This window comes from Pseudophryne corroboree, chromosome 1 (assembly GCF_028390025.1).
Source record: "Pseudophryne corroboree isolate aPseCor3 chromosome 1, aPseCor3.hap2, whole genome shotgun sequence".
NCBI lineage: Eukaryota > Metazoa > Chordata > Amphibia > Anura > Myobatrachidae > Pseudophryne > Pseudophryne corroboree.
Genome location: NC_086444.1, coordinates 906,988,591 through 907,011,140, shown reverse-complemented (window position 1 = coordinate 907,011,140; position 22,550 = coordinate 906,988,591). Strand labels below are relative to the sequence as shown.

Below are 22,550 nucleotides of genomic sequence, written 5' to 3'. Positions count from 1 at the left end.
GGATGTTGAGGGAGTAGGAATGGAGCATCCATAGACAGCCTCTGCAGATCTATGTACTAATGTCTTCTGGGCCAAGCCGGAGCTATTAGTATCACGGTGCCCTTTCCTTGTTTTACCTTTTGCATCACCCTGGACAACAGGGCGATCGGTGGAAACACATAGGCCAGACAAAATTCCCATCTTACTGACAGGGCATCCACAAAGGTTGCTCTAGGATCCTTTGATTTTGACCCGTACGTGGGAACTTTGTTGTTCTGACGGGACGCCATGAGATCTATCTCCGGTAACCCCCACTTGTCTACCAGAGTCTGGAAGACCACGGGGTGTAAAGCCCATTTCATTTGCATGAATGGCGTGTCAACTGAGAAAATTGGCTTCTCAGTTTAGGACTCCCGGAATAAACACTGTGGACAAGGCTGGATGATGAAGTTCTGCCCACCTTAAGGTGCGGCTTACCTCCTTCATTGCTTTTTGGCTAGTAGTTTCTCTTTGATGATTGAGGTACGCTACTGCTGTTGCATTGTCCGAGCGAATTTGAACTGGTTTCCCCTGCAGAATGTCCTTTGCCTGAATGAGTGACATAAATGGCCCGAAGTTCCAATAAATATATTGGCAGGCAACTTTCTTCCTTGGTACACTGTCCTTGGAAGCAGCTTCTTCCTGACACTGCTCCCCAGCCCTGAAGACTGGCATCTGTTGTCAGAATTTCCCAATCTGATATCCAAAAAGGTCTCCCTTTGTCCAGATGGGATGTCTGTAGCCAACAGGCTAATGACCTCCTTACTTCCAGAGGAAGGACCATAGTCTGCGTTTTTATTGTCTGATAAAAACCATTCCATTTGTAAAGGATCAGACGTTGCAGAGGCCTCGAATGGTACTGAGAATACTCCATGTCGAATGTCGACACCATCAATCCCATCATGCGCATTGCTACGTGAATGGATACCCTTTGACTGTGTAGCAGCGTCTGAATCCTTGACTGAATTTTGACTATTTTGTTCAAAGGTTAAGATTACTCTCTGAAGACCTGAATCCAACACAGCCCCCAAGTGAGTCATCCGTTGTGACGGAACCAGGGACGACTTTGCCCAATTTATGAGCCAACCGTGTCTCTGAAAACAAGCTATTGCCTGTTGCAGATGACACTGAAACAATTCCTGAGGTTGTGCCAGGATTAATAAATCGTAGAGGTATGGAAAAATCCTTAGTCCCTGCTGACGGAGATAAGCTGCCAGTAGCACATAATTTTGGTGAATAGTCTAGGAGCTTTGGCCAGTACAAATGGTAGGGCCTGAAACTGACAATGTTGCTAGAGGATAGCAAACCTGAGATAGCGCTGATGGGACAGTGCTATAGGAACATGTAGGTAAGCATCCTGGATATCTAGGGATACCATAAAATCCTATGGCTCCATGGCCAAAATAATGGAACGGAAAGTCTCCATATGAAACTGAGGCACCCAAATGTACTTGTTCAGCACTTTGAGATTGAGTATGGGCTGGTACGACCCATTTAGCTTCTGGACTAGAAACAGATTGGAATAAAAACCTTGCCCACGTTGTGTAGGAGGAACTTGAATTATTACTACCTACTGAAGCAACTTCTGAACTGCCTCTTGCAAAGCCCTGGCCTTCGTTTCCACTGAAGACGGGCTGGTAGAAAAAGGGTGATTTTTTAAAGCAAACGCATAACCATGAGATACTGCTTCTTGCACCCAGGCATCTGTGGTAGACTGCTGCCAGATCTGTGCAAACTGAAGAAATCGGCATCCCACCCTGGGATTCCGCAGGTGGAGGCCCGCACCATTAGGCTGATGGTTTATCTTCTGACTTGAAAGCCGGCCCTCTAGTAGCCCAATGCTTTTTAGTTTGTTTAGACTGTTTGCCATAACCCTTTCCTTTTGCTTTTCCTCGTGTCCGCAAGAGCCGAAAAGCTGGAAATCTAGATTTGGATTTGTGTGTGGAAGGAAACTTCACTTTCCTGGAGTCTACTTCTGACTCCAAAATACTGTCCAATTCTTCACCAGAATCAGGTTTATTGGCCAGGTATACCTGCGTATGCTAGGAATTTGTCTTCGGTTTGCTTTACAACAGCCAAGTAGGTAACAGATAAGCAGGTGGGGGGGGGGGGGGGGGTAAGCAAAGTCACACAGATAGGTATACGGTAGGAACACAAGTGAGTTACATGTACGTCTAGTCAGTCAATGTTCAGGAGTTCAGCAGGCGGACTGCTTGGGGAAAGAAACTTTTGAGGCTTCTGGTGGACCTGGCGGGGACGGCCCTGTAACGCCTGCCTGAAGGAAGCAAGTTAAACATGCTGTGGCCGGGGTGTAGCTGGTCTTTTACTATCTTCATTGCCCGCGTTTTAGCTCTGGACAAGTACAGGTCCTGGACTGAGGGAAGGTCGGCCCCGATGATCTTCTCTGCGGTTCTGACCACCTTTTGGAGCCTGCATCTGTCCCTCGCGCTGGCGGAGCTGTACCATACGAGTATCGAGGAGCACAGTACCGACTCCACAATCGCGGAGTAGAAGAGGAGCAGAAGCTTCTGTGGGATGTTGAACTTCCTTAGTTGCCTGAGAAAGAACAACCTCTGCTGCGCTTTCCCAACAGTGGCGTCAGCGTTGGACCCCCATTTAAGGTCCCGGGAGATTGTGGTCCCTAGAAACTTGAAGGAGTCCACCAAAAAGAATATCTCCAGTCTAAGGCAAATACTCCAGAACCTTCTTGGATTTTGAGTCAGCTTTCCATGTACGTAGCCAAACCACTCTGTGAGTTGCTACTGCTGATGCCTGAGAGGCAATTGTACCCATATCCGAGGCGGCTTCTTCCATAAAAACGGCCGCCCGTTTGATATAAGCAATATGGGATTTTTGCTCTCTAGATGCCAATGAAAGATCATCCTCCAATGCATCAGCCCAGGCTGCCATTGATTTTGCCATCCAGGCTGAAGCCATGGCTGGTCTTATGATTGCCCCAGACAAGGAGAATTTTTTTTTTTTTTTTTTTTTTTAGAAAACCATCTATTTTCCTATCTGTGACATAATTTAATGATGTTGGAGGCAGAGGTAATGTACATTTTCGCACCAACTGAATGACATGCGTATCTACTTTGGGAGCCACCTCCCTTTTAAAACAGTACCCAGCCAGAATAGGTTAATGGGAATTCCATTTCTTTGGAATTCTAAACTTCTTACTGGGTGTTACCCAAGCCTCTTTTATAATTTCCGTCAGCTGTTCTGACCGAGGAAATTCAGTCCTAACTGTTTTGGGACGTTTAAACACAGATGCCTTAGATTTTAACAAAGGCTCTGCTACTTCCTCTAAGGACAGAATGGCTTTCATGGCACTAATTATCTCAGGTATGTCCACTTAGCTGAGACCTCATCTCTGTATGCAGACCCGGAGTGCGATGAGTCCTCATCCTCCGACAAGTCCCCATCTGAAACATGTGTAGACTGTGAAGATATTGTTTCATGTCTATGTGATTTACATTCCATAGGCCTTTCAGCCTGTTTTTGTTGAAAGACTGCATATTCCTGTACTGGATGTGATAAACCCCAGGTGGAATGTTGCATGTAAGGGTTAATAGGGTAACCTATCCCTGGTATAGGAGCTGGCATTATAAGCTCAGCTATACTGGATAATGTCTGTGCAAACATAGCTCATGGGGGTTCTATTTGAACCTCTGCCTGCCTTGGATTATTTAGGAGGCTTTGGTGAAAACTAAAACAGTTTGAACATAATCCATTTTGAACCAGATCCTGAGAGGTTAACCCAGCTTTGCAAGACAAACATGAAATGTGTTTTGGTGCTTTTGTGGAGAGTGTATCCTCCTCACCCTTGCCTCTCTTAGACATGATAAACAAATCACACACCTGTACGGTGTTAACTACATAATTTGTGACTGAAATAACTTGTTAAAGTGACATACAATCAGATCACTCCCTGCTTTACACCAGCATTGAGGATTAGAATACACAGAAAACTGACAAAAATAGTCAACAATCATACTAGCAATCAGTCACAGGTTATACATTAGTATAATAAGCAATATGAGCACATATTCAACTACAGATACATTTCAAGTATGTAGGAGAAACATGTTAATGCATTACCTTATATAGGACTTTTAAACGTCTTCAGTCGCACAGCGAAAGAAACAGCAGCAAAAGTTTACAGACTCATATTCATCAGGCACTTATCCAACTATTTGTACCAATGGTAGATAGAGACTTAGGTGGTAATTCAGAGTTGTTTGCAGCAGCAAATTTGTTAGCAGTTGGGCAAAACCATGTGCACTGCAGGGGGGGCAGATATAATATGTGCAGAGAGACTTAGATTTGGATGGGTTATTTTGTTTCTGTGCAGGGTAAATACTGGCTGCTTTATTTTTAAACTGCAATTTAGATTTCAGTTTGAACACACCCCACCAAATCTAACTCTCTCTGCACATGTTATATCTGCCAAAAGCAGTGCACATACTGTAGTTTTGCCGGACTGCAAACAAATTTGCTGCTGCGATCAACTGTGAATTACCCCCTTAGTGCTGTATCACCCAGCTCAGGAGAGTGGGATACAGGGAGAATTCACCCCGCTTCCAGGATCGATCAAAATGTTAGTGAACGCTGAGTGGATCTAGATGGTATTAGTGTACACAACCGCCCCGTGAACCTACAGTGAACACTACCGCACCAGTTATATAGCCGCCTATGCTGCGACTGGGTCCTTTTAGATACACAGCGTCTCAGATGGAAGCGGGAAATCAGTTAATGTCAGGAGGAAATTGGTCATGAACCGCAGGGAGGGGCGACCAGGGGAGCTTTTTACTCCCCACTGCTAACATCAACCCCAGGGATTGCGGCCTCATACTATCCCTGGAGCCTATGATCCCTGAGACCTAGCGCTGGTGCAACCGAGGTGGCAGCCACGTCAGCGACTGTCCAGTAGTCTCCATCCTGAAACAGTGCGGCTGTGTCTCGCGTTTCCCATGCTAAGCGGAACCGATGCCTTTCCTTCTCCCTGTGCTCTAGCCACAGCCTGGTAATGTCTGCTGGACTTGCTAATACATCCTACACAGACGCCCGCTGAAACAGCACTATACACGTGTGTTAATGTTGACGCAATCCGGCGAGGAGTTGTTGGTGCAACACTTTCTAAGGTACGTATAAGACACTTTTTAAAAAGATCGCTCAAGAAAAGAGTAATACTATAAAAATAAAATAATAAAATGCTTATGGCTGCTAAAAACCAGCAGCCCATTGACCATGGTCTGGCTCCTGCCGCACCAAACAAAAAACTGAATTGCCTGAGCCAGGAGGCGGGGATATAGGGGACTAGCCCATTGCATTCTGGGAGGACGAAAGCTTTGATCATTTTTGTGCCAATCCGCTGTCGCTACCTCATATTCCAATGTTTATTCTGTGGATAACCTGTGGACCCTGCAGGAGAAAGAATTAAATAGGCTACACATGGAACAATTATAGTGTTTGCTTTGTTGGATGGGCACAAACTATTTAAGTGTGTAAATATTTGTTTAGTTTCCTGTCTCAGGTAATATAATCAATTTGATAAACACGGCTTCAGTGACAAATGTATACTCTGCTAATGCCAACATAACATAGGCTATTTGAAGATTAGTATTCCATGGGTTGGAGTACTACCATAAAAGAAGTCGGACTGTTCTCTATGGAATAGCCAACACTAAAGGCCCATACACACTTGCCGATAAAATGACCAACGTCGCTCATTTCTCTGACGTCCTAGTGGATGCTGGGAACTCCGAAAGGACCATGGGGAATAGCGGCTCCGCAGGAGACTGGGCACAACTAAACAAAGCTTTTAGGTCACCTGGTGTGCACTGGCTCCTCCCACTATGACCCTCCTCCAAGCCTCAGTTAGATTTTGTGCCCGGCCGAGGTTGGATGCACACTAGGGGCTCTCCTGAGCTTCTAGAAAGAAAGTATATAATTAGGTTTTTTATTTTACAGTGAGACCTGCTGGCAACAGGCTCACTGCAGCGAGGGACTAAGGGGAGAAGAAGCGAACCTACCTGCTTGCAGCTAGCTTGGGCTTCTTAGGCTACTGGACACCATTAGCTCCAGAGGGATCGACCGCATGGAACTGGCCTTGGTGTTCGGTCCCGGAGCCGCGCCGCCGTCCCCCTTACAGAGCCAGAAGCAAGAAGAGGTCCAGAAAATCGGCGGCAGAAGACATCAGTCTTCACCAAGGTAGCGCACAGCACTGCAGCTGTGCGCCATTGCTCCTCATGCACACTTCACACTCCGGTCACTGAGGGTGCAGGGCGCTGGGGGGGGGGCGCCCTGAGCAGCAATAAAAACACCTTGGCTGGCATATATATCACAATATATAGCCCCAGAGGCTATATATGTGATAGATACCCCTGCCAGAATCCATAAAAAAGCGGGAGAAAAGTCCGCGAAAAAGGGGCGGAGCTATCTCTCTCAGCACACTGGCGCCATTTTCTCTTCACAGTGCAACTGGAAGACAGCTCCCCAGGCTCTCCCCTGTAGTTTTCAGGCTCAAAGGGTTAAAAAGAGAGGGGGGGCACTAAATATAGGCGCAATATTGTATATACAAGCAGCTATTGGGAAAAATTCACTCAATATAGTGTTAATCCCTAAATTATATAGCGCTCTGGTGTGTGCTGGCATACTCTCTCTCTGTCTCCCCAAAGGGCTGTGTGGGGTCCTGTCCTCAGTCAGAGCATTCCCTGTGTGTGTGCGGTGGGTCGGTACGGCTGTGTCGACCCGTTTGATGAGGAGGCTTATGTGATGGCAGAGCAGATGCCGATAAATGTGATGTCGCCCCCTGTGGGGCCGACACAAGAGTGTATGGATAGGTGGAAGGTATAAACCGACAGTGTCAACTCTTTACATAAAAGGCTGGATGACGTAACAGCTATGGGACAGCCGGCTTCTCAGCCCGCGCCTGCTCAGGCGTCTCAAAGGCCATCAGGGGCTCAAAAACGCCCGCTCCCTCAGATGGCAGACTCAGACGTCGACACGGAGTCTGACTCCAGTGTCGACGAGGTTGAGACATATACACAATCCACTAGGAACATCCGTTACATGGTCCCGGCAATAAAAAATGTGTTACACATTTCTGACATTAACCCAAGTACCACTAAAAGAAAAAAAAAAAAAAAAGGGTTTTATGTTTGGGGAGAAAAAGCAGGCAGTGTTTTGTTCCCCCATCAAATGAGTGAATGAAGTGTGAAAAAGCGTGGGTTCCCCCGATAAGAAACTGGTAATTTCTAAAAAGTTACTGATGGCGTACCCTTTCCCGCCAGAGGATAAGTTACGCTGGGAGATATCCCCTAGGGTGGATAAGGCGCTCACACGTTATGTCAAAAAAGGTGGCACTGCCGTCTTAGGATACGGCCACTTTGAAGGTACCTGCTGATAAAAAGCAGGAGGCTATCCTGAAGTCTGTATTTACACACTCAGGTACTAGACTGAGACCTGCAGATAGGCTGCTGCAGCGTGGTCTGTAACCCTGTCAAACAGGGATACTATTTTGCGAACATAAGACGTTGCCTTATATATGAGGGATGCACAGAGGGATATTTTGCCGGCTGGCATCCAGAATTAATGCAATGTCCATTCGGTCAGGAGGTTATTAGCGACCCGACACTGGACAGGTGATGCTGACTTTAAAAGGCACATAGAGCCTTATAAGGGTGAGGAATTGTTTGGGGATGGTCTCTGGGACCTCGTATCCACAGCAACAGCTGGGAAGAATTTTTTTTTACCTCAGGTTTCCTCACAGCCTCAGAAAGCACTGTATTATCAGGTACAGTCCTTTCGGCTTCAGAAATGCAAGCGTGTAAAACGAGGGAAGAGGGAAAAAGCTGCACCAGTCAGCCAGTTCCCAGAATCAAAATTCTTCCCCCGCTTCCTCTGAGTCCACCGCATGACGGGGGGGCTCCACAGGCGTAGCCAGGTACGGTGGGGGGCCGCCTCAAAAATTTCAGCGATCAGTGGGCTCGCTCACAGGTGGATCCCTAGATCCTTCAAGTAGTATCTCAGGGGTACAAGCTGGAATTCGAGGCGTCTCCCCCCCGCCGTTTCCTCAAATCTGCCTTGCCGACAAATCCCTCAGGCAGGGAGACTGTGCTAGAGGCAATTCACAAGCTGTATTCCCAGCAGGTGATAGTCAAGGTGCCCCTACTTCAACAAGGACGGGGTTACTATTCCACACTGTTTGTGGTACCGAAACCGGACGGTTCGGTGAGACCCATTTTATATTTGAAATCCTTGAACACATACATAAAAAAATTCAAGTTCAAGATGGAATCGCTCAGGGCGATTACTGCAAGCCTGGAGGAGGGGGATTACATGGTATCCCTGGACATCAAGGAGGCTTACCTACATGTCCCCATTTACCATCCTCACCAGGTGTACCTCAGATTTGTGGTACAGGATTGCCATTACCAATTCCAAACACTGCCGTTTGGACTGTCCACGGCAACGAGGGTCTTTACCAAGGTAATGGCAGAAATGATTATACTCCTTCGAGAAAGGAAGTTTTAATTATCCCGTACTTGGACGATCTCCTTATAAAGGCGAGGTCCAAGGAGCAGTTATTGGTCGGAGTAGCACTATCTCAGGAAGTGCTACAACAGCACGGATGGATTCTATACATTCCAAAGTCACAGCTGGTTCCTACCACACGCCTACTGTTCCTGGGGATGGTTCTGGACACAGAACAGAAAAAAGTGTTTCTCCCGCAGGAGAAAGCCAAGGAGCTGTCATCTCTAGTCAGAGACCTCCTGAAACCAAAACAGGTATCGGTGCATCACTGCACACGAGTCCTGGGAAAAATGGTAGCTTCTTACGAAGCAAAATTCCATTCGGCAGGTTCCATGCAAGAACCTTTCAGTGGGACCTCTTGGACAAGTGGTCGGGATCGCATCTTCAGATGCATCGGCTGATAACCCTGTCTCCAAGGACCAGGGTATCTCTACTGTGGTGGCTGCAGAGTGCTCATCTTCAAGAGGGCCGCAGATTCGGCATACAGGACTGGGTCCTGGTAACCACGGATGCCAGCCTTCGAGGCTGGGGGGCAGTCACACAGGGAAGAAATTTCCAAGGACTTTGGTCAAGTCAGGAGTCGTCCCTACACATAAATATTCTGGAACTGAGGGCCATTTACAATGCCCTAAGTCTGGCAAGGCCTCTGCTTCAAAACCAGCCGGTACTGATCCAATCAGACAACATCACGGCAGTCGCCCATGTAAACTGACAGGGCGGCACAAGAAGCAGGATGGCGATGGCAGAAGCCACAAGGATTCTCCGATGGGCGGAAAATCACGTCTTAGCACTGTCAGCAATGTTCATTCCGGGAGTGGACAACTGGGAAGCAGACTTCCTCAGCGGACACGACCTACACCCGGGAGAGTGGGGACTTCATCCAGAAGTCTTCCAACTGTTGGTAAACCGTTGGGAAAGGCCACAGGTGGACATGATGGCGTCCCGCCTAAACAAAAAACTAGAGAGATATTGCGCCAGGTCAAGGGACCCTCAGGCGATAGCTGTGGACGCTCTAGTGACACCGTGGGTGTACCAGTCAGTTTATGTGTTCCCTCCTCTGCCTCTCATACCAAGGGTACTGAGAATAATAAGAAAACGAGGAGTAAGAACAATACTCATGGTTCTGGATTGGCCAAGACGCAGAGGACCCATGGCTTCTGCCGCTCAGACAGGACCTGCTGCAGCAGGGGCCCTGTCTGTTCCAAGACTTACCACGGCTGCGTTTGACGGCATGGCGGTTGAACGCCGGATCCTGAAGGAAAAGGGCATTCCGGAGGAAGTCATTCCTACGCTGATTAAAGCCAGGAAAGATGTAACTGCAAAGCATTATCACCGCATATGGCGGATGTATGTTGCTTGGTGTGAGGCCAAAAAGGGCCCAACAGAGGAATTTCAACTGGGTCGATTTCTGCATTTCCTACAAGCAGGAGTGACTATGGGCCTGAAATTAGGCTCCATTAAGGTACAGATCTCGGCTCTGTCGATTTTCTTCCAGAAAGAACTAGCTTCACTACCTGAAGTTCAGACGTTTGTTAAGGGAGTGCTGCATATTCAGCCCCCCTTTTGTGCCTCCAGTGGCACCTTGGGATCTCAACGTGGTGTTGAGTTTCTTAAAATCACATTGGTTTGAGCCACTTAAAACCGTGGATCTAAAATATCTCACGTGGAAAGTGGTCATGTTATTGGCCTTGGCTTCAGCCAGGCGTGTGTCAGAATTGGCGGCTTTGTCATGTAAAAGCCCTTATCTGATTTTCCATATGGATAGGGCAGAATTGAGGACTCGTCCCCAGTTTCTCCCTAAGGTGGTATCAGCTTTTCACTTGAACCAACCTATTGTGGTGCCTGCGGCTACTAGGGACTTGGAGGATTCCAAGTTGCTGGACGTAGTCAGGGCCTTGAAAATTTATGTTTCCAGGACGGCTAGAGTCAGGAAAACTGACTCGCTATTTATCCTGTATGCACCCAACAAGCTGGGTGCTCCTGCTTCTAAGCAGACTATTGCTCGCTGGATTTGTAGCACAATTCAGCTGGCGCATTCTGCGGCTGGACTGCCGCATCCTAAATCAGAAAAAGCCCATTCCACAAGGAAGGTGGGCTCATCTTGGGCGGCTGCCCGAGGGGTCTCGGCTTTACAACTTTGCAGAGCTGCTACTTGGTCAGGGGCAAACACGTTTGCAAAATTCTACAAATTTGATACCCTGGCTGAGGAGGACCTTGAGTTCTCTCATTCGGTGCTGCAGAGTCATCCGCACTCTCCCGCCCGTTTTGGAGCTTTGGTATAATCCCCATGGTCCTTTCGGAGTTCCCAGCATCCACTAGGACGTCAGAGAAAATAAGATTTTACTCACCGGTAAATCTATTTCTCGTAGTCCGTAGTGGATGCTGGGCGCCCGTCCCAAGTGCGGATTGTCTGCAATACTTGTACATAGTTATTGTTAACTAAAGGGTTATTGTTGAGCCATCTGTTGAGAGGCTCAGTTGTTTTCATACTGTTAAACTGGGTATGGTATCACAAGTTATAAGGTATGATTGGTGTGGCTGGTAAGAGTCTTACCCGGGATTCAAAATCCTTCCTTATTATGTCAGCTCGTCCGGGCACAGTGTCCTAACTGAGGCTTGGAGGAGGGTCATAGTGGGAGGAGCCAGTGCACACCAGGTGACCTAAAAGCTTTCTTTAGTTGTGCCCAGTTGTGCCCAGTCTCCTGCGGAGCCGCTATTCCCCATGGTCCTTTCGGAGTTCCCAGCATCCACTACGGACTACGAGAAATAGATTTACCGGTGAGTAAAATCTTATTTTTTCCCCTTCCTGAGCGACGCCGCTCATTTTCTTGGCCAGTGTGTATGCAGTCAGTGACTATCGATGCACGGCCCTGTGGGTCAGAAACGATCGTCACTGTCGGCAGTGCATGCAAGCTCGATCTGGACTGTCGTCCAGGAGCTGCATGCATTGCCAGCGGCTACGTTACGTAACTGAGCGATATGAGCGGTCATATCGCTCAGTGTGTATGGGCGGCCGCCGACCAGGCCTGCCTGGCAGGGGAAACACTAGACGACGTCGCTAATAAAGCAACGTCGTCTAGTTGTATGGTCCTTTAGAATTATTATTCTGCAGTCATATGTGGGCTAGAATACAAAACACAAAATAAATAAATATATAGAACAAATCATTCACTGCAAGTACTACATTTGTGCACTACACTGGAACACTCAATATCTTCAAGATCTAGACACTAAGTTATGCACCAACACCGATACATGGAGTTATGCCGGGATGTGTAGTTTCACAAGCAGTTGGAGTGCTGCATGATGAATACCCAATCCTAGATGATCTCAGAGATTAAAACAAAAGCAAAAAAAAGGAGCAAATCTATAACTTGGCAAAACCATGTCGCACTGCAAGTAGAGAAAATATCAAATGTCCTGAGAGATTTAGAGTTGGGACTTGGAGGGGTGTATCCTAGCTGAACTCTTGTACTTACAGTAGCTGAAACTGCAGTGTAAACAGAAAACTGTCTAGTATCTGTGGACTACAGTACATGCAAAGCAGACAGAATTTCCTCTGCATACAAAAAATAAAAATAAGAATTTACTTACCGATAATTCTATTTCTCGTAGTCCGTAGTGGATGCTGGGGACTCCGTCAGGACCATGGGGAATAGCGGCTCCGCAGGAGACCGGGCACAAAAGTAAAAGCTTTAGGATCAGGTGGTGTGCACTGGCTCCTCCCCCTATGACCCTCCTCCAAGCCTCAGTTAGGATACTGTGCCCGGACGAGCGTACACAATAAGGAAGGATTTTGAATCCCGGGTAAGACTCATACCAGCCACACCAATCACACTGTGCAACCTGTGATCTGAACCCAGTTAACAGCATGATAACAGCGGAGCCTCTGAAAAGATGGCTCACAACAATAATAACCCGATTTTTGTAACAATAACTATGTACAAGTATTGCAGACAATCCGCACTTGGGATGGGCGCCCAGCATCCACTACGGACTACGAGAAATAGAATTATCGGTAAGTAAATTCTTATTTTCTCTGACGTCCTAAGTGGATGCTGGGGACTCCGTCAGGACCATGGGGATTATACCAAAGCTCCCAAACGGGCGGGAGAGTGCGGATGACTCTGCAGCACCGAGTGAGAGAACTCCAGGTCCTCCTCAGCCAGGGTGTGCCCCTGACCAAGTAGCAGCTCGGCAAAGTTGTAAAGCCGAGACCCCTCGGGCAGCCGCCCAAGATGAGCCCACCTTCCTTGTGGAATGGGCATTTACATATTTTGGCTGTGGCAGGCCTGCCACAGAATGTGCAAGCTGAATTGTACTACACAACCAACTAGCAATCGTCTGCTTAGAAGCAAGAGCACCCAGTTTGTTGGGTGCATACAGGATAACAGCAAGTCAGTTTTCCTGACTCCAGCCGTCCTGGAAACCTATATTTTCAGGGCCCTGACAACATCTAGCAACTTGGAGTCCTCCAAGTCCCTAGTAGCCGCAGGTACCACAATAAGCTGGTTCAGGTGAAACGCTGACACCACCTTAGGGAGAAACTGGGGACGAGTCCGCAGCTCTGCCCTGTCCGAATGGACAATCAGATATGGTCTTTTGTGAGACAAAGCCGCCAATTCTGACACTCGCCTGGCCGAGGCCAGGGCCAACATCATGGTCACTTTCCATGTGAGATATTTCAAATCCACAGATTTGAGCGGTTTAAACCAATGTGATTTGAGGGATCCCAGAACTACGTTGAGATCCCACAGTGCCACTGGAGGCACAAAAGGGGGTTGTATATGCAGTACTCCCTTGACAAACTTCTGGACTTCAGGAACTGAAGCCAATTCTTTCTGGAAGAAAATCGACAGGGCCGAAATTTGAACCTTAATGGACCCCAATTTGAGGCCCATAGACACTCCTGTTTGCAGGAAATGCAGGAATCGACAGAGTTGAAATTTCTTCGTGGGGCCTTCCTGGCCTCACACCACGCAACATATTTTCGCCACATGTGGTGATAATGTTGTGCGGTCACCTCCTTCCTGGCTTTGACCAGGGTAGGAATGACCTCTTCCGGAATGCCTTTTTCCCTTAGGATCCGGCGTTCAACCGCCATGCCGTCAAACGCAGCCGCGGTAAGTCTTGGAACAGACATGGTACTTGCTGAAGCAAGTCCCTTCTTAGCGGCAGAGGCCATGAGTCCTCTGTGAGCATCTCTTGAAGTTCCGGGTACCAAGTCCTTCTTGGCCAATCCGGAGCCACGAGTATAGTTCTTACTCCTCTACGTCTTATAATTCTCAGTACCTTAGGTATGAGAAGCAGAGGAGGGAACACATACACCGACTGGTACACCCACGGTGTTACCAGAACGTCCACAGCTATTGCCTGAGGGTCTCTTGACCTGGCGCAATACCTGTCCAGTTTTTTGTTCAGGCGGGACGCCATCATGTCCACCTTTGGTCATTCCCAACGGTTCACAATCATGTGGAAGACTTCCCGATGAAGTCCCCACTCTCCCGGGTGGAGGTCGTGCTGAGGAAGTCTGCTTCCCAGTTGTCCACTCCCGGAATGAACACTGCTGACAGTGCTATCACATGATTTTCCGCCCAGCGAAGAATCCTTGCAGTTTCTGCCATTGCCCTCCTGCTTCTTGTGCCGCCCTGTCTGTTTACGTGGGCGACTGCCGTGATGTTGTCCCACTGGATCAATACCGGTTGACCTTGAAGCAGAGGTCTTGCTAAGCTTAGAGCATTGTAAATTGCTCTTAGCTCCAGTATATTTATGTGGAGAGAAGTCTCCAGACTTGATCACACTCCCTGGAAATTTTTTCCTTGTGTGACTGCTCCCCAGCCTTTCAGGCTGGCATCCGTGGTCACCAGGACCCAGTCCTGAATGCCGAATCTGTGGCCCTTTAGTAGATGAGCACTCTGCAGCCACCACAGAAGAGACACCCTTGTCCTTGGAGACAGGGTTATCCGCTGATGCATCTGAAGATGCGATCCGGACCATATTTCCAGCAGATCCCACTGAAAAGTTCTTGCGTGAAATCTGCCGAATGGAATCGCTTCGTAAGAAGCCACCATTTTTCCCAGGACCCTTGTGCAATGATGCACTGACACTTTTCCTGGTTTTAGGAGGTTCCTGACTAGCTCGGATAACTCCCTGGCTTTCTCCTCCGGGAGAAACACCTTTTTCTGGACTGTGTCCAGAATCATCCCTAGGAACAGCAGACGTGTCGTCGGAGACAGCTGCGATTTTGGAATATTTAGAATCCACCCGTGCTGTCGTAGAACTACTTGAGATAGTGCTACTCCGACCTCCAACTGTTCTCTGGACATTATCAGGAGATCGTCCAAGTAAGGGATAATTAAGACGCCTTTTCTTTGAAGAAGAATCATCATTTCGGCCATTACCTTGGTAAAGACCCGGGGTGCCGTGGACAATCCAAACAGCAGCGTCTGAAACTGATAGTGACAGTTTTGTACCACGAACCTGAGGTACCCTTGGTGAGAAGGGTAAATTGGGACATGGAGGTAAGCATCCTTGATGTCCAGGGACACCATATAGTCCCCTTCTTCCTGGTTCGCTATCACTGCTCTGAGTGACTCCATCTTGATTTGAACCTTTGTATGTAAGTGTTTAAATATTTCAGATTTAGAATAGGTCTCACCGAGCCGTCTGGCCGCAGTACCACAATATAGTGTGGAATAATACCCCTTTCCTTGTTGTAGGAGGGGTACTTTGATGATCACCTGCTGGGAATACAGCTTGTGAATTGTTTCCAATACTGCCTCCCTGTCGGAGGGAGACGTTGGTAAAGCAGACTTCAGGAACCTGCGAGGGGGAGACGTCTCGAATCTCCAATCTGTACCCCTGGGATACTACTTGTAGGATCCAGGGGTCCACTTGCGAGTGAGACCACTGCGCGCTGAAACTCTTGAGACGACCCCCCACCGCACCTGAGTCCGCTTGTACGGCCCCAGCGTCATGCTGAGGACTTGGCAAAAGCGGTGGAGGGCTTCTGTTCCTGGGAATGGGCTGCCTGCTGCAGTCTTCTTCCCTTTCCTCTATCCCTGGGCAGATATGACTGGCCTTTTGCCTGCTTGCCCTTATGGGGACGAAAGGACTGAGGCTGAAAAGACGGTGTCTTTTTCTGCTGAGATGTGACTTGGGGTAAAAAAGGTGGATTTTCCAGCTGTTGCCGTGGCCACCAGGTCCGATGGACCGACCCCAAATAGCTCCTCCCCTTTATACGGCAATACTTCCATGTGCCGTTTGGAATCTGCATCACCTGACCACTGTCGTGTCCATAAACATCTTCTGGCAGATATGGACATCGCACTTACTCTTGATGCCAGAGTGCAAATATCCCTCTGTGCATCTCGCATATATAGAAAAGCATCCTTTAAATGCTCTATAGTCAATAAAATACTGTCCCTGTCAAGGGTATCAATATTTTCAGTCAGGGAATCCGACCAAGCCACCCCAGCGCTGCACATCCAGGCTGAGGCGATCGCTGGTCGCAGTATAACACCAGTATGTGTGTATATACTTTTTAGGATATTTTCCAGCCTCCTATCAGCTGGCTCCTTGAGGGCGGCCGTATCTGGAGACGGTAACGCCACTTGTTTTGATAAGCGTGTGAGCGCCTTATCCACCCTAAGGGGTGTTTCCCAACGCGCCCTAACTTCTGGCGGGAAAGGGTATAACGCCAATAATTTTCTATCGGGGGAACCCACGCATCATCACACACTTCATTTAATTTATCTGATTCAGGAAAAACTACAGGTAGTTTTTTCACACCCCACATAATACCCTCTTTTGTGGTACTTGTAGTATCAGAAATATGTAACACCTCCTTCATTGCCCTTAACATGTAACGTGTGGCCCAAATGGAAAATACGTTTGTTTCTTCACCGTCGACACTGGAGTCAGTGTCCGTGTCTGTGTCGACCGACTGAGGTAAATGGGCGTTTTAAAGCCCCTGACGGTGTTTGAGACGCCTGGACAGGTACTAATTGCGTCTCATGTCGTCAACCGACCTTGCAGCGTGTTGACATTATCACGTAATTCCCTAAATAAGCCATCCATTCCGGTGTCGACTCCCTAGAGAGTGACATCACCATTACAGGCAATTGCTCCGCCTCCTCACCAACATCGTCCTCATACATGTCGACACACACGTACCGACACACAGCACACACACAGGGAATGCTCTGATAGAGGACAGGACCCCACTAGCCCTTTGGGGAGACAGAGGGGGAGTTTGCCAGCACACACCAAAACGCTATATTATACAGGGACAACCTTATATAAGTGTTTTCCCTTATAGCATCTTAATATATAATAATATCGCCAAATAAGTGCCCCCCCCTCTCTGTTTTAACCCTGTTTCTGTAGTGCAGTGCAGGGGAGAGCCTGGGAGCCTTCCTAGCAGCAGAGCTGTGTAGGAAAATGGCGCTGTGTGCTGAGGAGAATAGGCCCCGCCCCCTTTTCGGCGGGCTTCTTCTCCCGTTTTTCTGACAACCTGGCAGGGGTTAAATACATCCATATAGCCCCAGGGGCTATATGTGATGTATTTTTAGCCAGCATAGGTACTTTCATTGCTACCCAGGGCGCCCCCCCAAGCGCCCTGCACCCTCAGTGACCGTTGGTGTGAAGTGTGCTGAGAGCAATGGCGCACAGCTGCAGTGCTGTGCGCTACCTCATGAAGACTGAGAAGTCTTCAGCCGCCGATTTCTGGACCTCTTCTCTCTTCAGCATCTGCAAGGGGGTCGGCGGCGCGGCTCCGGTGACCCATCCAGGCTGTACCTGTGATCGTCCCTCTGGAGCTAGTGTCCAGTAGCCTAAGCAGCCAATCCATCCTGCACGCAGGTGAGTTCACTTCTTCTCCCCTAAGTCCCTCGTTGCAGTGAGCCTGTTGCCAGCAGGACTCACTGAAAATAAAAAACCTAACAAAACTTTTACTCTAAGCAGCTCTTTAGGAGAGCCACCTAGATTGCACCCTTCTCGGCCGGGCACAAAAACCTAACTGAGGCTTGGAGGAGGGTCATAGGGGGAGGAGCCAGTGCACACCACCTGATCCTAAAGCTTTCACTTTTGTGCCCTGTCTCCTGCGGAGCCGCTATTCCCCATGGTCCTGACGGAGTCCCCAGCATCCACTTAGGACGTCAGAGAAATGTATTTGCTTTGCAATATGGCTTTTTTTCTAAACAATAACAGCCAATTGGTTGTAAGGATTGCTAACCTGAGGAGAGTGTTGTTAAGGAGAGTGAACGCTCTTTGGAGACCGATTTGTACGGAGAACCGATTTCTTAAAGGAGTAGAAGTACGTTCTTCATTTGAAGGAATGTGATGACATTTCAATGTAAAAGTTTTCTATTTTCTATTTTTGTGCATGTTACGGTGGGGATGTGAGGAAAACCTCTTTAGAAATCCTTCACATAAGCTGTTGTGTTGTGTCCATTTGTGGATCCTGATTTACTATGTTTGTCTACTGCATGTGAAGACCCAGAGCTGCCCACCATAAAAAGGTAGGGGTGGTCATTAAAAGGTCAACACAAGTGAAGGCAAGCTGGGTATAGGTTACCATGTTACTTAGCCCCTTTGATCTGATATACCACATTAAACTGCTTTCTGTAAAGCCCCATCATTAGCTGTATTTAGCAGGGAGATAGCAATCACTTATAGCTAGGGATTCTATTACCTTCGTAGTGGTCCCCACATCCATAACAGGATAAATCCAATGCACTGTATTGAATAGAAAGCTATAGAGCTTCTATCTCGGCTCTCTGTAGCTATGGAGACAGGCGAGCAGTAGCAAAAGTGATCGACAGAGGCTATGGAGATATGTGCTTGCTGAGACCATGCTAAACTGACCAAATGGTAGAAAACCCACCAACTAATTACAAGTGAAAGTCCTTAATGGGGGGGATTTGTGGCATGTATCTTTTATTACTACTATAGGTTATGGGGTATATTCAATTAGGTCGGATCCATTCTGACATGCATTTGTCACAATGGATCCGACAACCCCTATTCAATCCCATCTCAATTCGACTTAAAAAAAAAGTCGAATTGAGATGAGACCTTTGAGCGGAGGAGAGGGGGAGACCAGCGGGGACAGCCGCGGGCAGACAGAGGAGAGCAGCGCTTCAGAAGGAGGTCTCACAGCAGTGTCCACCCGGCTCCAGAAAGCGTGACCTCACTTGCTGGAGAAGGATGGACGCTGCAGTGAGCGGCGCGGCTGTGACACATCCTCCTGCATCGCTGTGCTGTAGCGCTGCTCTCCCCTGTCTGCCCGCGGCTCTCCCCGCTCTCCTCCTCTAAGGTCCCTCATCTCAGTCCGACATTTTTTTATGTCGGACTGAGATGGTCGGAAACAGGGCCAAATTCTGTCGAATTTGGCCCCGTTTCCCTCAAAAGTACGTGAATCGGCAGCTATACCGTCGATTCACGTACTATTCGACAAGTCAGATTCCCCGACTTGTCGAATAAAAATAGCGGGGACTGAATAGGTTGAATCACAATTTGACCTTAAAAAGTAAAAAACTGACGTCTCTTCGACAGACGGCAGCTTTCGACCCTAATTGAATGTACCCCTATGTGTTTATATTTTGTTATTCACATAGAATTTGTTCTTGTTTTTTTTCTACATTAAGTTTGCTTCTAATCAACCCTTTTAATATCAAAAATCTCCATAAGTAAATTAATGGTTATTAACAGTATTTGGAGCCTAAAAATATTTCCATGTTCAGTTACAAGACAGTATTGAATGAGTAAAAGTCCACACAATTCAAATCTAAAAACAACCAAACAACAATGCAGGTGCTTTTCAAAATATAACAAACTATATCCAAATATATTTGTCATATAAGATCACATTTTTCATTATCTATTAATACTTTCATACAGATGTGTCCTCTTACATGCTTGCTGCAGTCACGTTAAACAGCCCTTCTAATCATGCCATACCATGCCTCAGTAGCGCTGAGTATCTTTATGTGCAACATTTTCCGTTTTAATGTGTCTATGTCGCATTCCTATGCGACTAGGACGCACAAGCATGCTTATGATATGCGGAATGCCTATATGCTATGTGTGACTATGGCGGTTTCGGCATACGAAACGGCCTGTTACAGTGTTTTCCTGGAAATGACTAATGTAGCATTTTGGAAGCAGAAACAGCCATGGTCGCACACAGAATATAGGTGTGCCACAAATCATTTTTATCAGCAAAAGCTGCTTGTGCGTCCTAGCCACATAACAATGCGAATAAGACTAATTTTCGCCAAAAAAAAAACACGCCCGATGTTAGCAGAACTGCCGGCTGACTCAAGCCAGGCATCTCCTGCCGCATGTCGCATTGAGGCAGGATGTATTAGGACACATCTGCATGTAGATTGTAATATTGTTTCAAATAGATTTAGATCATGATACTACTGTTTTAGTAGAGAGTTTTGAAAATGTTAAAGTAGTTATTACAAGGAAAATAACGTAGAAGTGATAAGACATGTAGCTTCAGCACATATAATGATATAAAGCAAATGGTCATTTTCTCAAGCTTTATAGTCTTACAAAAGTACATACCTCTGCGTGGCACAGAGGAGTCAGAGACACTTCTAGATCTGGCCACAGCAGGAGATTTTAAGGAGTGTACGACTGCCACAGGAGACATGCTTTTGCTTGGAGTGTGTTCATTGAAAACATTGGGTGACTGTGCCATGTGACTGAATGAGGCTGACTGACTGGGCTGATCCCATGTCCGGCAATAAGCTTTTCGAGAAGATTCAGGAGAAAGATGCTGGTTCACTCCATCTACAGAATCCGGAGTACCAGACCCAGAGGCTATGGGAAAATAGACAAACATTTTATCTGCTACTAAAACAAGTGCTGGTATACGTGTAAGCATTACAAAACAAATTAGTAGCAGCATGGATGGTGTAAGGGTTAGCACTGCTGCCCCCACAGCACTGAGGTTTTGTGTTTGATCTCTACCACGGCCCTCAATGTGTGGTGTTTGAATATTCTCCCTCTACTTACATGGATTGCAGGTACTCCGGTTTCAACTCACATTCCAAAAATGTGTGTGTGTGTGTGTGTGTGTGTATATATGGTAGGGAATATAGGGATATATTCAATTTGTGCCGTTTTTTCCGACAGCCGGAAAAACTGCACTTTTCGACAGTTTTAGGTCGAATTTGCATTTGACCTATTCAATGAAAGAGCAGTTTTTTCGACTGACGAAAAAAACGGCACTTGGAAATCACATGGATCGGCGATCCACTTGTTTCTGTCGAAAACGCGGCTGTTTTAGACAGTTTGCAGCTGATGCAGATTCGACTTTTAATCACGTTGAATCTGCATTTGTTGGAATGCTGTCCGTTTCCGGCCAGCATTGAATATACCCCATAGATTGTAAGCCGCACTGGGGCAGGGACTGACGCAAATGGCCAAATGTTCTCTGCAAAGCACTGCGGAATATGTGCGCTACATAAATCTCTGGTGATAAATACATTTAAAGTATATAATTTAAGATTAATGTACTGTAGGAAAAAATAAGAATTTACTTACCGATAATTCTATTTCTCGGAGTCCGTAGTGGATGCTGGGGTTCCTGAAAGGACCATGGGGAATAGCGGCTCCGCAGGAGACAGGGCACAAAAGTAAAGCTTTTACAGGTCAGGTGGTGTGTACTGGCTCCTCCCCCTATGACCCTCCTCCAGACTCCAGTTAGGTACTGTGCCCGGACGAGCGTACACAATAAGGGAGGATTTTGAATCCCGGGTAAGACTCATACCAGCCACACCAATCACACCGTACAACTTGTGATCTAAACCCAGTTAACAGTATGATAACAGAGGAGCCTCTGAAAGATGGCTTCCTAAACAATAACCCGAATTAGTTAACAATAACTATGTACAAGTATTGCAGATAATCCGCACTTGGGATGGGCGCCCAGCATCCACTACGGACTCCGAGAAATAGAATTATCGGTAAGTAAATTCTTATTTTCTCTATCGTCCTAAGTGGATGCTGGGGTTCCTGAAAGGACCATGGGGATTATACCAAAGCTCCCAAACGGGCGGGAGAGTGCGGATGACTCTGCAGCACCGAATGAGAGAACTCCAGGTCCTCCTTTGCCAGGGTATCAAATTTGTAAAAATTTACAAACGTGTTCTCCCCTGACCACGTAGCTGCTCGGCAGAGTAGTAATGCCGAGACCCCTCGGGCAGCCGCCCAAGATGAGCCCACCTTCCTTGCGGAATGGGCCTTAACAGATTTAGGCTGTGGCAGGCCTGCCACAGAATGTACAAGTTGAATTTTGTTACAAATCCAACGAGCAATCGACTGCTTAGAAGCAGGTGCACCCAACTTGGGTTTTCTGACTCCAGCCGTCCTTTAAATGTATATTTTTAAGGCTCTGACAACGTCCAACAACTTGGAGTCCTTCAAGTCGTCTGTAGCCGCAGGCACTACAATAGGCTGGTTCAGGTGAAACGCTGATACCACCTTAGGGAGAAAATGCGGACGCGTCCGCAGCTCTGCCCTATGTCGAATGGAAAATTAAATAAGGGCTTTTATAAAACAAAGCCGCCAGTTCAGATACTCTCCCGGCCGAAGCCAGGGCCAGTAACATAGTCACTTTCCATGTGAGATATTTCAAATCCACCTTCTTTAGTGGTTCAAACCAATCTGATTTGAGGAAATCTAAAACTACATTTAGATCCCACGGTGCCACCTTAGGCACCACAGGAGGCTGTATATGCAGTACTCCTGTGATAAAAATCTGGACCTCAGGGACTGAGGCCAATTCTTTTTGGAAGAATATTGATAGGGCCGAAATTTGAACCTTAATAGATCCCAATTTGAGACCCATAGACAATCCTGATTGCAGGAAATGTAGGAAAACGACCCAGTTGAAATTCCTCCATCGGAGCACTCCGCTGCTCGCACCACACAACATATTTTCGCCAAATACGGCGATAAAGCTTCGCGGTGACTTCCTT

At 47.3% G+C, this 22,550-nt stretch overlaps 1 protein-coding gene across 12 annotated transcripts in view; it reads right to left on the bottom strand.

The window, feature by feature from the left end:
* The window catches only part of BLTP1 (bridge-like lipid transfer protein family member 1), a 705,550-nt gene that overhangs the window by 59,431 nt on the left and 623,569 nt on the right, over positions 1–22,550 (bottom strand). For all 12 annotated transcript variants that reach the window (XM_063920260.1, XM_063920265.1, XM_063920266.1 and 9 more), the window contains one exon: positions 20,131–20,388. In XM_063920260.1, the coding sequence (XP_063776330.1) occupies positions 20,131–20,388 (258 nt within the window). The remainder of the gene's footprint in view (positions 1–20,130; positions 20,389–22,550) is intronic.